This window comes from Dama dama, chromosome 25, assembly GCF_033118175.1.
Source record: "Dama dama isolate Ldn47 chromosome 25, ASM3311817v1, whole genome shotgun sequence".
Classification (NCBI taxonomy): domain Eukaryota; kingdom Metazoa; phylum Chordata; class Mammalia; order Artiodactyla; family Cervidae; genus Dama; species Dama dama.
In genome coordinates, this window is record NC_083705.1 from 59,549,878 (window position 1) to 59,563,629 (window position 13,752).

The 13,752-nt window shown below is 36.1% G+C and overlaps 1 protein-coding gene across 6 annotated transcripts in view; it reads left to right on the forward strand.

Moving 5' to 3' along the window:
• CDH18 (cadherin 18) overlaps window positions 1-13,752 on the forward strand; it is a 1,208,767-nt gene that overhangs the window by 816,841 nt on the left and 378,174 nt on the right. For all 6 annotated transcript variants that reach the window (XM_061129307.1, XM_061129308.1, XM_061129303.1 and 3 more), the window contains one exon: window positions 7,080-7,563. In XM_061129307.1, the coding sequence (XP_060985290.1) occupies window positions 7,336-7,563 (228 nt within the window). In that variant the 5' untranslated portion in view covers window positions 7,080-7,335. The remainder of the gene's footprint in view (window positions 1-7,079; window positions 7,564-13,752) is intronic.

A 13,752-nucleotide genomic window follows, 5' to 3' on the forward strand; every position in this document is an offset into this window, starting at 1 on the left:
AGAAGACATACAGATGGCTAACAAACACATGAAAAGATGCTCAACATCACTCATTATTAGAGAAATGCAAATCAAAACCACAATGAGGTACCATTACACGCCAGTCAGGATGGCTGCTATCCAAAAGTCTACAAGCAATAAATGCTGGAGAGGGTGTGGAGAAAAGGGAACCCTCTTACACTGTTGGTGGGAATGCAAACTAGTACAGCCGCTATGGAAAACAGTGTGGAGATTTCTTAAAAAACTGGACATAGAACTGCCATATGACCCAGCAATCCCACTTCTGGGCATACACACTGAGGAAACCAGATCTGAAAGAGACACGTGCACCCCAATGTTCATTGCAGCACTGTTTATAATAGCCAGGACATGGAAGCAACCTAGATGCCCATCAGCAGATGAATGGATAAGGAAGCTGTGGTACATATACACCATGGAATATTACTCAGCCATTAAAAAGAATTCATTTGAACCAGTCCTAATGAGATGGATGAAGCTGGAGCCCATTATACAGAGTGAAGTAAGCCAGAAAGATAAAGAACATTACAGCATACTGACACATGTATATGGAATTTAGAAAGGTGATAACGATAACCCTATATGCAGAACAGAAAAAGAGACACAGAAATACAGAACAGACTTTTGAACTTTGTGGGAGAATGTGAGGGTGGGATATTTCAAAAGAACAGCATGTATGCTATCTATGGTGAAACAGATCACCAGCCCAGGTGGGATGCACGAGACAAGTGCTCCGGCCTGGTGCACTGGGAAGACCCAGAGGAATCGGGTGGAGAGGGAGGTGGGAGGGGGGATTGGGATTGGGAATACATGTAAATCCATGGCTGATTCATATCAATGTATGACAAAACCCACTGGAAAAAAAAAATAAAAATAATAATAAAAAAAAAAAAAAGAAAAGTTAAGTTACATCATGTTCAAGATGCGTCACATTCTTATGAAGAACAGCCTTCTCGTCCAATGGGTTTGCAGGTTTGACAGCTGAGAAGACCACCTTCTGTCCACTGGACATCAAATTAGCATTAAACTGTGTTTCTCCATGTAAGATGTCCTTGTATATTTGCAATGAAAAAAATCCAATCATTTTTTATCTTCTTTGACATTTTCTCCTTAAACGTGCAAATTCAGATCAATTACTGCTGGTAATATGTGATGCTAAAGTTTAGAATTTGGTAGCAATTATAATTCTAGGCTTTTTGAACATGTGAAATAGTATCTTACATAGCTCCACACATACAGAAAATAGAGAGATGCATTCATAAAATAAGGTTGACAGTGTATATTTTACAGACATTTTCAAAACAAGAAAAAGAGCAAATAAATGTTCTTTAAAAAAAAAAAAAGTAAACAGAAGTATTCTCTAGACTTCTTTGGTTTTCCAGATTTATATATTGAGAATGAACAGGAAAGAAAATCCAGTCAAAGGCCCAAGTTAAAAGCAATACATGTGGGATAAATGTGATAGTATTTTTCTCTGAGAATGGTTCTTCCCCCAAGCCCTTTGATGGAATGATTATACTTAAAATCTGTAAATGGCCCATTATTGAATCTTGGGTGGTGCTCACAAAAGTCAACATAAGAAAAGTCTTAAATGATACTCAGTGATTAAATCATAAATTCAAATATTTAGCTGAGTATGCCTAAAGATGATTCAGTGAAAGTTTTTATTCTTAAATGACAGATGTGAAGCTCTGAGAATAAACTGCTCATAAACAGATAGTTTTCTACAGAATGAGCATTTGAGGTCATGACTCAGTACAGAGGTCATGACTCAGTACAGTAACTTCACTACAGAAGAAAGAGTGGTTACGGAAGCAAGGGTACTAGTTTCTGGAGGCAGTGTTGAATCACCTCAATTAGACACTGCAGTGGGGAGAGAAGTCCGCATGTCACATCAGTGCAGGTAATGCTGTATTCATATTTAGAGGATTCTGACAGTGTTATGGCGTTTATCAGAGAATGTTTTCATTATCAAACAGCAAAAACCAACTCTGACCAAGGAAAGCAACAAAGCAGTTTATTGGAAGAATATTATGTAGCCATCAAAACTGGTGCAAGGCCTTAAAAATCAGGTTTGGCAAGAAGAAGGAACCAATAGGGACTTCCCTAGTAACTCAACTGGTAAAGAATCTGCCTGCAATGCAGAAGACCCCCGTTCGATTCCTGGGTTCGATTCCCTTCCTAGAGAAGGGATAGGCTACTCATTCCGGTATTCATGGACTTAGCTGGTGACTCATATGGTAAAGAATCGGCCTGCAGCACGGGAGACCTGGGTTCGATCCCTGGGTTGGGAAGATTCCCTGGAGGAGGGCATGGCAACCCACTCCAGTATTCTTGCCTGGGAAATCCCCCCAGAGGAGCCTGGTGGGCTACAGCCCATGGGGTCATAAGGAGTCGGACACAGCTGAGCAACTAAGGCACCACACCACACAGGAACCAGTAGAAGTTAGGCAGTAAGAAAAAACGTCAGGTACTCGCCACTGAAACTACACAGCCGAAGTGACACTTAATTCATGCAGCTGCCACCAAACGCTTACCATCATGGCCGATAAGTTCACCATGACTGCATCTGGCCCTTAAATCATTTACCACTGCTGTGAAAAATGCCTCATCTGTCCCTACATCCATCAATCATCTGCTCCAGGGTATTGAAGCCTGTCATTAATATGCACATGCCTTTGATGCAAGTTCTAACTAAGAGATCTTGTCCCTTCAGGTGTTACGCTTAGGGTTCTGTTGATCGCATTTCGTATACTGGGGAGTTCCAGGCAAGTAGGAAAGGTGTTTGAATGCTGCTTAGTTAAAAAGCAACAACAAAATAGCGAATGGCTGTAACGTATTTCTATTGTGTTGTTTTCAACCAGTGGTTTACTTATTATTATTCACATTTTAATTCTAAGCTATACAGGGGTGGATTTCTTGAAATAGAACAGATGATTTTCACATTTGGATTTCTGCCCTCTCATTATGTAGTAAATGAAGTTACTTTCACAAGCACAGTCGTGATGTTTACATTTGCTCTTTTGTTCCGTGGGGCCTCACTTACTGCTTCTTATAATTGTCATAATAGAGATTTGTTTCTGAAAACAAATAATACATAGGTACATTAAGTTGCATTTATGTACTTTGGGGATGCCATATAAGATAATTATTGCAAAGAAATCACTCATTCTATGTATCTGTAATGCCTTGCAAAAGCCACTTTCTTCACCTTCTACTCATGAATTATGCTTTGTTAAGCAACTTGGCATAAAGGGCAAAGATGTTAATTTCATTTAAAAATCACACCAAATGGTGTGAAGACATTAAGAAAGCAACACCTTCTATATATTAGTCAACATGACTTCTAAGAAGAAAGTCTCTTTTTTGAGATGCATGAGTTGGAAATTAAGAAAGTTTTTAAAAAATATGTTTATTTATTTTGCTACACTGGAGCTTAGTTATGGCATAAGGGTCTAGTTTCCTGACCAAGGATGGAACCTAGGCCCCCTGCAGTAAGAGTGTGGAGTCGTAGCCATTGGACCATCAGAGAAGTCCCCCAAATTAAGAAACTTTTCATAAATTAAAAATAAAACTGATCCAAATAATTTATTAGATAAACCGGAAGACTATTCAAATAAATTATTCAAGTCACAAATGAGAAAATTGAGACTCAAAATTAGATGTTTCATGTGAGTGCACATAGTAAATAAGTTGTCAAAAAAAAAGAGAGAAAATCTCTGTTTTTGAGCTTTCTTTCCATTGCTCTTACCATGTTGGAGTTAGAATGGTATTTACTCTTTTTTTTTTTTAATGTGTTAGAAGCGTTTTTGAGTCATTTTAACTTAAATCAATCAAAACGTGTCTTTGCCCTTGAAAATATTGCGGATTTCAATTTATATTTTCTAGCAACTGGACAGAGGAGCCTGGTGGGCTGCTGTCCATAGGGTCGCATAGAGTCAGACATGACTAAAGTGACTTAGCATGCATGCACGCACTGGAGAAGGAAATAGCCACCCCCTCCAGTATTCTTGCCCCGAGAGCCCCAGGGACGGAGGAGCCTGGTGGGCTGCCATCTATGGGGTCGCACAGAGTCGGACATGATTGAAGCGACTTAGCAGCAATAGCAGCAACTAAAATAAAATTTCAATTCAAATTCAGTATAATTCTTGCACAATTGGTGAAGTAAGAATTTTTATTAACTCTAATTATGGGAAGAGATATGTGTGCTTAGTCACTCAGTTGTGTTTGACTCTTTGCAACCCCATGGTCTGTAACCCAACAGGCTCCTCTGTCCATGGGATTCTTCAGGAATAAATACAGGAGTGGGTTGCCAGGCCCTCCTCTAGGGGATCTACACAACCCAGGGATAAAACCCAGGTCTCCCTGCAGGCGGGTTCTTTTACTATCTGAGCCACCAGAGAAGCCCATGGTGAGAGACACTGATAGAGAAAAGTGCCTTGCTCTGGGTCTTGTAATTTTTTTCATCCCCCTACTGAGTGTCAACATTTTTCCCAAATGAGAAAAATAATTCTGCCATGATTGATTATTTATACTCAGTTTTTTAAATCATTTATATTTTTATGTCAACCACCTTGTAATTCATTTAGACCTACATTTAGGTTTGCTCTGATTTGTAAAGGTGAACTTTATGGAGTGAGAAAGTGATGCATCTAATGTTTTTTACTAGATGGAATAACTATTCAGTTCAGTTCAGTTCAGTCGCTTAGCTGTGTCTGGCTCTGTGACCCCATGAATAGCAGTATGCCAGGGCTCCCTGTCCATCAAAAACTCCCAGAGTTTACTCAAACTCATGTCCATCAAGTAGGTGATGCCATCCAGCCATCTCATCCTCTGGCGTCCCCTTCTCCTCCTGCCCCCAATCCCTCCCAGCATCAGGGTCTTTTCCAATGAGTCAACTCTTCGCATGAGGTGGCCAAAGGATTGGAGTTTCAGCTTTAGCATCAGTCCTTCCAATGAACACCCAGGACTGATCTTCTTTAGGATGGACTGGTTGGATCCCCTTGCAATCCAAGGGACTCTCAAGAGTCTTCTCCAACACCACAGTTCAAAAGCATCAATTCTTCGGTGCTCAGCTTTCCTCACAATCCAAATCTCACATCCATACATGACTACTAGAAAAACCATAGCCTTGACTAGATGGACCTTTCTTGGCAAAGTAATGTCTCTGCTTTTTAATATGCTGTCTAGGTTGGTCATAACTTTCCTTCCAAGGAGTAAGCGTCTTTTAATTTCATGGCCACCATCTGCAGTGATTTTGGAGCCCCAAAAAATAAAGTCTGACACTGTTTCCACTGTTTCTCCTTCTATTTCCCATGAAGTGATGGGACCAGATGCCATGATCTTAGTTTTCTGAATGGCTTTAAGCCAACTTTTTCACTCTCTTCTTTCACTTTCATCAAGAGGCTCTTTAGTTCCTCATCACTTTCTGCCATAAATGCCATGGAATAGCTATAATCTTGAGTAAATAATTTTTTTTCTAAATACATGTTGAAACACACACATGTATATAAATAGAGCAAAACATGCTACACAGTTTTATGTGGTTTCAATAAGCTAATAATTTTACTCAAACTTTTTGATCCGAAATCCTGTCTTTTGTTTTCCAAAATGTTTCTGAAGTTTTACTTTATTGTCTAGTTGTACTAAAACCAAAGGTCAAGTCCTCAGTTCAGTTCAGTTTAGTCACTTAGTCATGTCTGACTTCAAGCCCATGGACTGTAGCATGCCAGGCTTCTCTGTCCATCACCAACTCACAAAGCTTACTCAAACTCATGTCTATTGCATTAGTTATGCCATCCAACCATCTCATCCTCTGTCATCCCCTTCTCCTCCCACTTTCAATCTTTACCAGCATCAGAGTCTTTTCCAGTGAGGTGGTTCTTCGAATCTGGTTCTTCGAATCTGGCCAAACTATTAGAGTTTCAGGTTCAACATCAGTCTTGCCAATGAATATTCAAGACTGATTTCCTTTAGGATTGACTGTTGGATCTCTTTGTAGTCCAGGGGACCCTCAAGAGTCTTCTCCAACACCACGATTCAGCTTTCTTTATAGTCCAACTCTCACGTCCATCCATGACTACTGGAAAAACCATAGCTTTGACCAGATGGACTTTTGTTGGTAAAGTAATGTCTCTGCTTTTAAATATGCTGTCTAGGTTGGTCATGGCTTTTCTTCCAAGGAGCAAGCATCTTTTGATTTCATTCCTTTTAATTTCAAGTTCTCAACATTCCTTATTTGAAAAGTGAAGTATTTCCCCCTCTGTTCTTTTTGACACCATCTTTTCCCCCTTATGTTGTACCTCTCTTTGCATTGCTGCTAGAATTGTGTAATGTCATTCTAAGCTTGAATCTCTCTTGCCTGAAGGTGAAGACTGCATTCTAGAGCATCATCTCCAGGCCTACTAAAATCCAAGCAAGCTAGAATTCAGTCATTGATATTCTTACTTGTTCAGTTGTGCTATTCTTATCCCAGCTGTAGAGTGACTTTCAATAGCATATATTTTTTCAGCCATTTTCTTTCTTCTATTTTGTTTATGAAAGATTTTAAGTACCTACTTGATTGCTGTGATAGTTTGTGAAAAATTTTCAACCTGAGGGAATATTCTGTGAAGTTCTGTGAGTCATACATAATAGGTGATTGATCTATATATTAAGTTGTATTACATCTAACAAAAGCAAAATAAACACAAAAACAAAATTAAAAATTTGCACTTAGTGTGGAGTCCCTAATAGGTCACATTTTGTAAGGAACATATTCATGGTCAATTTTTAAGCTCTCTAAGACTGCATTTCTGTTGTTTTGAATAATTAAATATATACATACATATATATATATATATATGTAAAGTTGATATTTAAAATACAAATATGTATGTCCATGTAAAATACCATGTGCAGACTTAAGCATGACTGTGTATGTTTATGTTTATTTCCAAAAGAACTTGCACGTATTCTTCGTCTAACAGCATCACCCTGCAAAACAGTATAATTTGTATTCTGAGCAAATACTTAAAATTGTCATGTTTTGTAATGTATATAATTTTCTTTCTTTCTATCAGGTAGAAAATGGTTGCCCCTGTTCACCAGCTGTGAAGATTTAGAAACACACAACTACGGCTTTGGTCCTCTAAGTGTTTCAGGATGTAAATGTAGCCTGACCTTTCCCTGATGGGCTGTTAAATCATGGACATGCTAAACAAGTTTCTTCGGACTGTCCTTCCAGAAGATGCTTTGGCCTCTCTCTAGAATGCTCACTAGGCATTTGTAGCTGACAAGGAAAGGCAAGAAGGCTGTGAACTAGAAAGTTCTCTTACAATGAAAATTACGAGCACCTCCTGCATCTGCCCAGTCCTCGTGTGTCTCTGTTTTGTGCAGAGGTGTTATGGGGCCACTCACCACAGCTCCATCAAGGGGACCAGAAACCAAACCAAACACATCGAAGGTGAAACTGAAGTCCACCACCGTCCTAAAAGGGGATGGGTTTGGAATCAGTTCTTTGTTTTAGAAGAACATATGGGACCAGATCCACAGTATGTTGGAAAAGTAAGTTTTTGTTTATTGTTTGTTTTTTCCTCTCCTGGGAAATTGAGGGGTGAGATGAGGGTGGAGCTATAGTTGGATTTGAAGAGATATGGAACTTCAAGTGAATTATGTTATAGAATGTTATTTCTTATTCTGAACATTTTGCAATAATGATTATAAAATACGAACGTCGCCAAGCATGGCACATCTCCTTAAACATCAGTTCGCATGTACTAGACTGAATTTTCTTTACCAGCATATCACTCTTTCTGTTCTCTCATGTAAAATGTAAACACTTTTCAGTAGACACAATTGTAGACATAATTCTACACAAAAATGTAGACACAATTCAGTAATTTTGTCTTTAGTACTGTGAAGGCGTATTCGAATTCACCATGTCATTTCTTGGCACATTGATATTTACAGATTCTTTTTTTAATCTACTGCTGTTGTACTTAAAGCTAAGAAACTCTATGACTTCTAATATATTTTTGTTAATTGTTACAAAGGTTGTACTTGAATTTGTCAGCATTTAAAAGCACATGGATATTTTATCAAACCCCCAAATTAATTTCCATACACATAGTAATATATTTTAAATATAGATTAAATATATACTCAATGTACAGGTTTTGTTAAAATCCCCAAAGAATGAATTTGATAAAATGATCAGGAACTTCAGACCAACGTTCCTTTCTCCCAGACATATAGACAAGACAATTTAATGGCTGGTCAAACCCTTTAGGAAATTGTGCGCTCAGTAATAAGGGGCAGTTTAAGCACATGTCATCAAGGCTCCAGGGTAAAGAAGAGGATGGGAAGTGGGGAGACCGTCTTCTGATAAATTACTGATGGCTGGCAAGCAGCTACACTCAGGTTGGTTCAGTACCTATGGGAAAAGAAGCAAGCGCAGCAGTAGAACCTCCATGACTACAGGCTCTGTGACTTCTATCTCCCTGCTTGACTATTTATCTTCACTTTAGCACTGTTAGTGCTAAAAAAAAAAAAAAAATAGTGCTTCATCCAAAGCCAGGGTGCTTCCCTAATGTGTAGGCAGCGCAGGAGCACAACCATCTGTTCCACCCCTCATCCAGGAGGATCTGGGTTGCAGCTGTATTTTCCATACAAGGCAGGAGCTATGGAGTCAGAATATGAAGCACAAAACGATCTGGAACAACTCTATCATTCTCTGATGTGCATATCAAAACAAGAAGAAAGACCCCTTATCTTTATCCTACGCGTTTTCCCTATGATGTATTCCATAAAGTAAATGAAAATAAGTATACTTAAAGTAAAAACATAATATAATGAATTACTGTAGAGTTATTTTTGTTATGAACTTCAAAATCTTTTTTCTATAACCCTTTCACTCCTTGAAAAGGAGAGGGGCAGGGAAAGTAACAGAAACATGTTTCTTTTTTGGAGTATTCCAAAAGGAAAAATATATATATATTTATGTTATTAAAAATATTTTGTTGTGTTTATTTTTTGTCATTTTAGTTTAATTAAAAATCAAAATCAAATTTGCTAGAAAGAAGAAGAGAAAGATCAGATAGCTTCTCAGTTTTTGATGGTTTACCTAGTTTTAGTAAAAGATGAAATCTCAATCAGTAGTTTAGTTACAAATAATCTTTCTGGGCTTGGGTACCAGTGAACATATGGTTGAGAGCTTGTTAACCACCAGGAGGTGGTGAGCGCTGGGAAACTGTTCCTTTGTGAAGGTTCTGCAGAAATCAGGGTCCATTCTAGTAGTATTAACAGACAAATTAAAGGGTCACAACCTTTAGGTATGGTCCTCTTATTCCCTGTCTGACTTGTATCCCTTTACTCATAATCTTCTTTCTCAATATTCATCTGCCTTTGTTAGCAATTCTAACTTGATTGTATAGGCTCATTCCCCTCATACATCACCCCCTACAAACGTATATACATACATACAGGATTGTGAAAATTGAAAAAAAAAACAACTTTCAATGTCCAACAACACATACGTACTTATAAGAATGTGCTCCAGCCCCGTTATTTTTATTAGAGAAAATAATTTATATTTAAATAAAATAAATACATTATTACATACATATACATACATTCATAATGAATCAACCATCTATTTTCAAAGTGTTCCTGAGTAGAAGATAAAATCATTACAGTTTCTATGAGCATGAGAAGGGAACACATCCAAAGATCTGAAAATGATCTCCTTTACCCCTCTCTGTCACAGAAATGTCTGCAGGATTTTTGTCAACAAAAATAAAATAATAATCATACAATACAGTTCTGTTATTAATATATTTCCTACATTATCAGTTTGTTTCCATCATCCTTAAGCTCTGGATTATAATTTTGTATATCTATTGTTATATTTCACATTACAGAACATCTGAAACTGCTCATAAGAGCTCAAGCCAAACTGTTTGATACTTACCAACTTCTTTTATAATTTTTAAAATTTTCTTTGAGTTTTCTTACCAATAATTGGATTTATTACTAGGGAACTTATTTTGCTGACATTGGGCAATATACATTACTCACTAATAAGATTTTTTTTTTCTTTTTTAATAAGGCTAAGGACATTTCTAATGGTATATACACATATATTATGTATGCAGCATCTACATTTAAAATATATGCAATTATACATATATACAGGAATGCGTAATTGACAATTCATACATTTTTCCGTTTTTCAGAATGTAAAAGCCATGAGAGATTAAATACCAAAATTATTGTGTGTAGTGTGTGTCTGTGTATCTATATATATCTTGGATTTGAACTCATTGATTTATTAAAGATCTTTTAAAATACTTGAAAGTTTAGGGTCAGGAAGCTATAATAGCACATTTGTTGGTAAGTAAGTCCTTCCTTCCCAGAAAAAAAAAAAAAAACCTGTATGGTAATGTAATTATGGCTTTACAACAAAAGTGTTCTCTCTTTTCCAAAAATTATATAATAACTAATATAGATCATCATTTTTTATTTTTCAAAATTTGAACAGAGCTAAATGAATCCCATTATAACTAAGAATTTAATTTTATACAAAATACCACACACATCCTAAAGTGCAGGCCATGTATGACACCCATCATTAGGGTAGACTCATTGGTTTCATGAGATAATGAGAATTACTAAGTAAACAGCAGAGTCTGAGTTAGGGTTTCTTTTCTTTTTATCTGTATTACCACTGGTGAGTGTCTTTGATTTCCTCCATTTCTATTTCCTTACATGTAACACTGAGAAATACTGTTTTATATTTCTAATTCAAGTGTGTTATAAAGTTTGGTTTATACTTTAGATTGTGGGTCAGTTAAACCACTGTCTGTGGTTGTGCTGGTGTTGCTTGCATAATAGATAATAATAATAACTATTGAAAATTTTAAGTATTATTGGTGATACATGGAAATAGCACAAAACCAAATTCAGTTTCTAAAAATGATGTCTTTTTGTAATACAACTCGATTCACATTTATGTATTGTATGTAGCTGTTTTCAAGCTATGATGGCAAAGTCGAGAAGCAGTGAAAGAAAGTAAGAGCCACAAAGTCTAAAGTATTACTAATGACCATTTACAGAAAATATTTGGAACCCCTTTTCATGGATCCTATCTCACCTAGTAGACTGTGAACACTCTGGAAGCAGGTTATGGGGCCGTTTCATCTTCATTTACACAGAACTCTATCTCAGCGCCTATTGTAATGCTCAAATGTGGTAATTCACTGGAAAGGGCTCTATAAAGTATAGCCTTTTGTAGTCCTGTTAATGGTTGTGATAATTATTTGAAATTATTGAAACAAAATCTCTGTCATCAAACATTTCTTTTATGGAAGTGTGAATTTGCAGAGGTCTTTAAGTTCACCTCTTTCACTGGCATGCCCTCTCCCAAGGTTATTTTATGAATGTTTATTAGCTCTTGGTATTTTTGTTGTTATTGCTGTCGTTTAGTTGCATTGCAGGCAGTACTGTAATGAATGTCTTTGTATGCACATCATTTAGCAAAGGTATAGATGTCCCTGAAGGGAGAGGTTTCCAGAGTGGAATTCTGATTTAAAAATAAAAAAATCTTTAATTTTGGTAGATGTTACCTATCCTCCTCCATAATTGGTAGTGTACTTTACCCTCTGTCAGTGATGTGTGAGAATATTTATTTCTCTATAGCAATGCCAACAAATGGGATTGTAAGACTTGAATTTTGTAAATAGGTGAAAAATTGCATCTCTATGTACTTCCAATATACGTTTGTCTTATTATGAATGAAATTGATCACATTTTTGTAGTTGAGGGGACATGAATATTCCTTTTTTTTACTAACTGACTCTTTAGGCCCTTTTGTTACTCTTTTAAACTTATCAGTACTAGTCAATGATTACATAATAGATGCAATAAATCTTTGCCAGCAATATTACCAATAATGCTTTTTAACAGTTGCAATTTACCCTTTGACTTTGTTTATAAGTTTTGCTTTATAGAAATGTATTATTTTAATTTGATCATTTTTTGCATTCCTTTAATTGAAACTACACTTTGATTTGATTTGAATTTTTCTGAAATTTGAAATATTAGTGTTCAGAATTAGTGCCAGGAGATTAAAAATGCATTCTTCATGTCTTAATATCTATAGTTTATCACATATTTTAGAAAATGTTGCTTATGGAATAAAAAACATGGTGTAAAAGTAGAATTCTTTGCTTTAGAGATCAAAAACTATAAGTTAGAATGCATATATCATATTTTTTTCACTAGCTATTGACTGTGTTTCATATATGTCTCATATTTACCAATAGAATAATTAGTGTGCAGGTTGTAGTTGAAAGTATACTGACTCTTCCTGGTATATTCGAGGGGTATTTAAATATGTGTAACCGTTAGAATTTAACTAAGAGCACATATTGGAAATAATGTTTGTTACTATACAATCACTGACAGTGAGCTTCATGTATTTCAAGTGATAATTCCTTGTGATTAGCTAGGTATTCTGCTCCATAAATACATAAAAAATATGTATTACATGTGTAATATGAAAATTTTTACTTTAAAAATATTAAATATGACTTCTTTAACTGGCCAAAAATTCTTATATAAGAGATAAAAGATGCTATGTTTATTACTTCAGTGTATCTTTAAGTGTATATTATCTATATTGTATTATCTGGTAGTTAAAGAGAATAGGATAAAACATATGATAAAATAGAATAGAATCAACCAAATTAAAGGTAAGACCAAAAACTGTTCCTCCGTATTAGCATGTTTTAGGCTAAGATATCTAATCTATTAACAATATAGCGTTAGGATTTGGGCCTTGTTAACATTAAACATGTCTTTGATAATAAAAGTTAATGAAACTAGACTTTTTTCAGGATGAATGAATGTATTACATTCCCCATATTCACTTCTCTTCATTTTATAGTGTATGTTCTTATGACTGTTAACATTTTTTTCCAGATAAAAAACTGTATCATGTAGAAACTATTGCTTGCTTCTATAAAGAATTTAGTTACTAAAATTATACCTCTCAATCCCCTCTTTACCCATGTCCTATGTGTGTGAGTCAGTGGTAAAAATTCCACCAGCCAATGCAGGAGACACAAGTTTGATCCCTGGGTCAGGAAGATCTCCAGGGGAGCAATTGGCAATCCACTCCAGCATTTTTGCCTGGGAAATCCCATGGACAGAGGTGCCTGGCGGGCTACAGTCCATGGGGTTTCAAAAAAGTCTGACACAACTTAGTGACTAAACAATGGCAATATGTGTGAATAAAGTGTAGACTCTAGGCAATTATTCTCAACTTGCTTTATTAAAACAAAACAAAGCAAAAACAACCACAGCAAGCATATAGACAGTAAGAAAGGAATTCTGGTGGCATAAAGGAATTAGGAAATCATCTTGTCAAATTCCTCAAATAATGGAAACCAACAATGCCTGAAACAGTTAAGTGATCTCTTCATGGGAAGGGGGATTAGTTATGGCAGTGCCAAAGAACAAATTGTAAGATATCTAATTCTTTAATGAAAATCAGTTTCTAGTATATAGTGCATGAAATTCCCCTCTCATCATCACCATTACTTCCATTACTCTCTATTTTTTCTGTCTTTAAAAAGAGAGCCTTCAAATCTCTTTTAATATGAAGTACTGTGACTTCAAATTAAATAAATGATTTTGAGGTTCAAGAGGGAATAAATCATGTAAAAAGGACTGGGAAGGTTCAGGATTTACAGA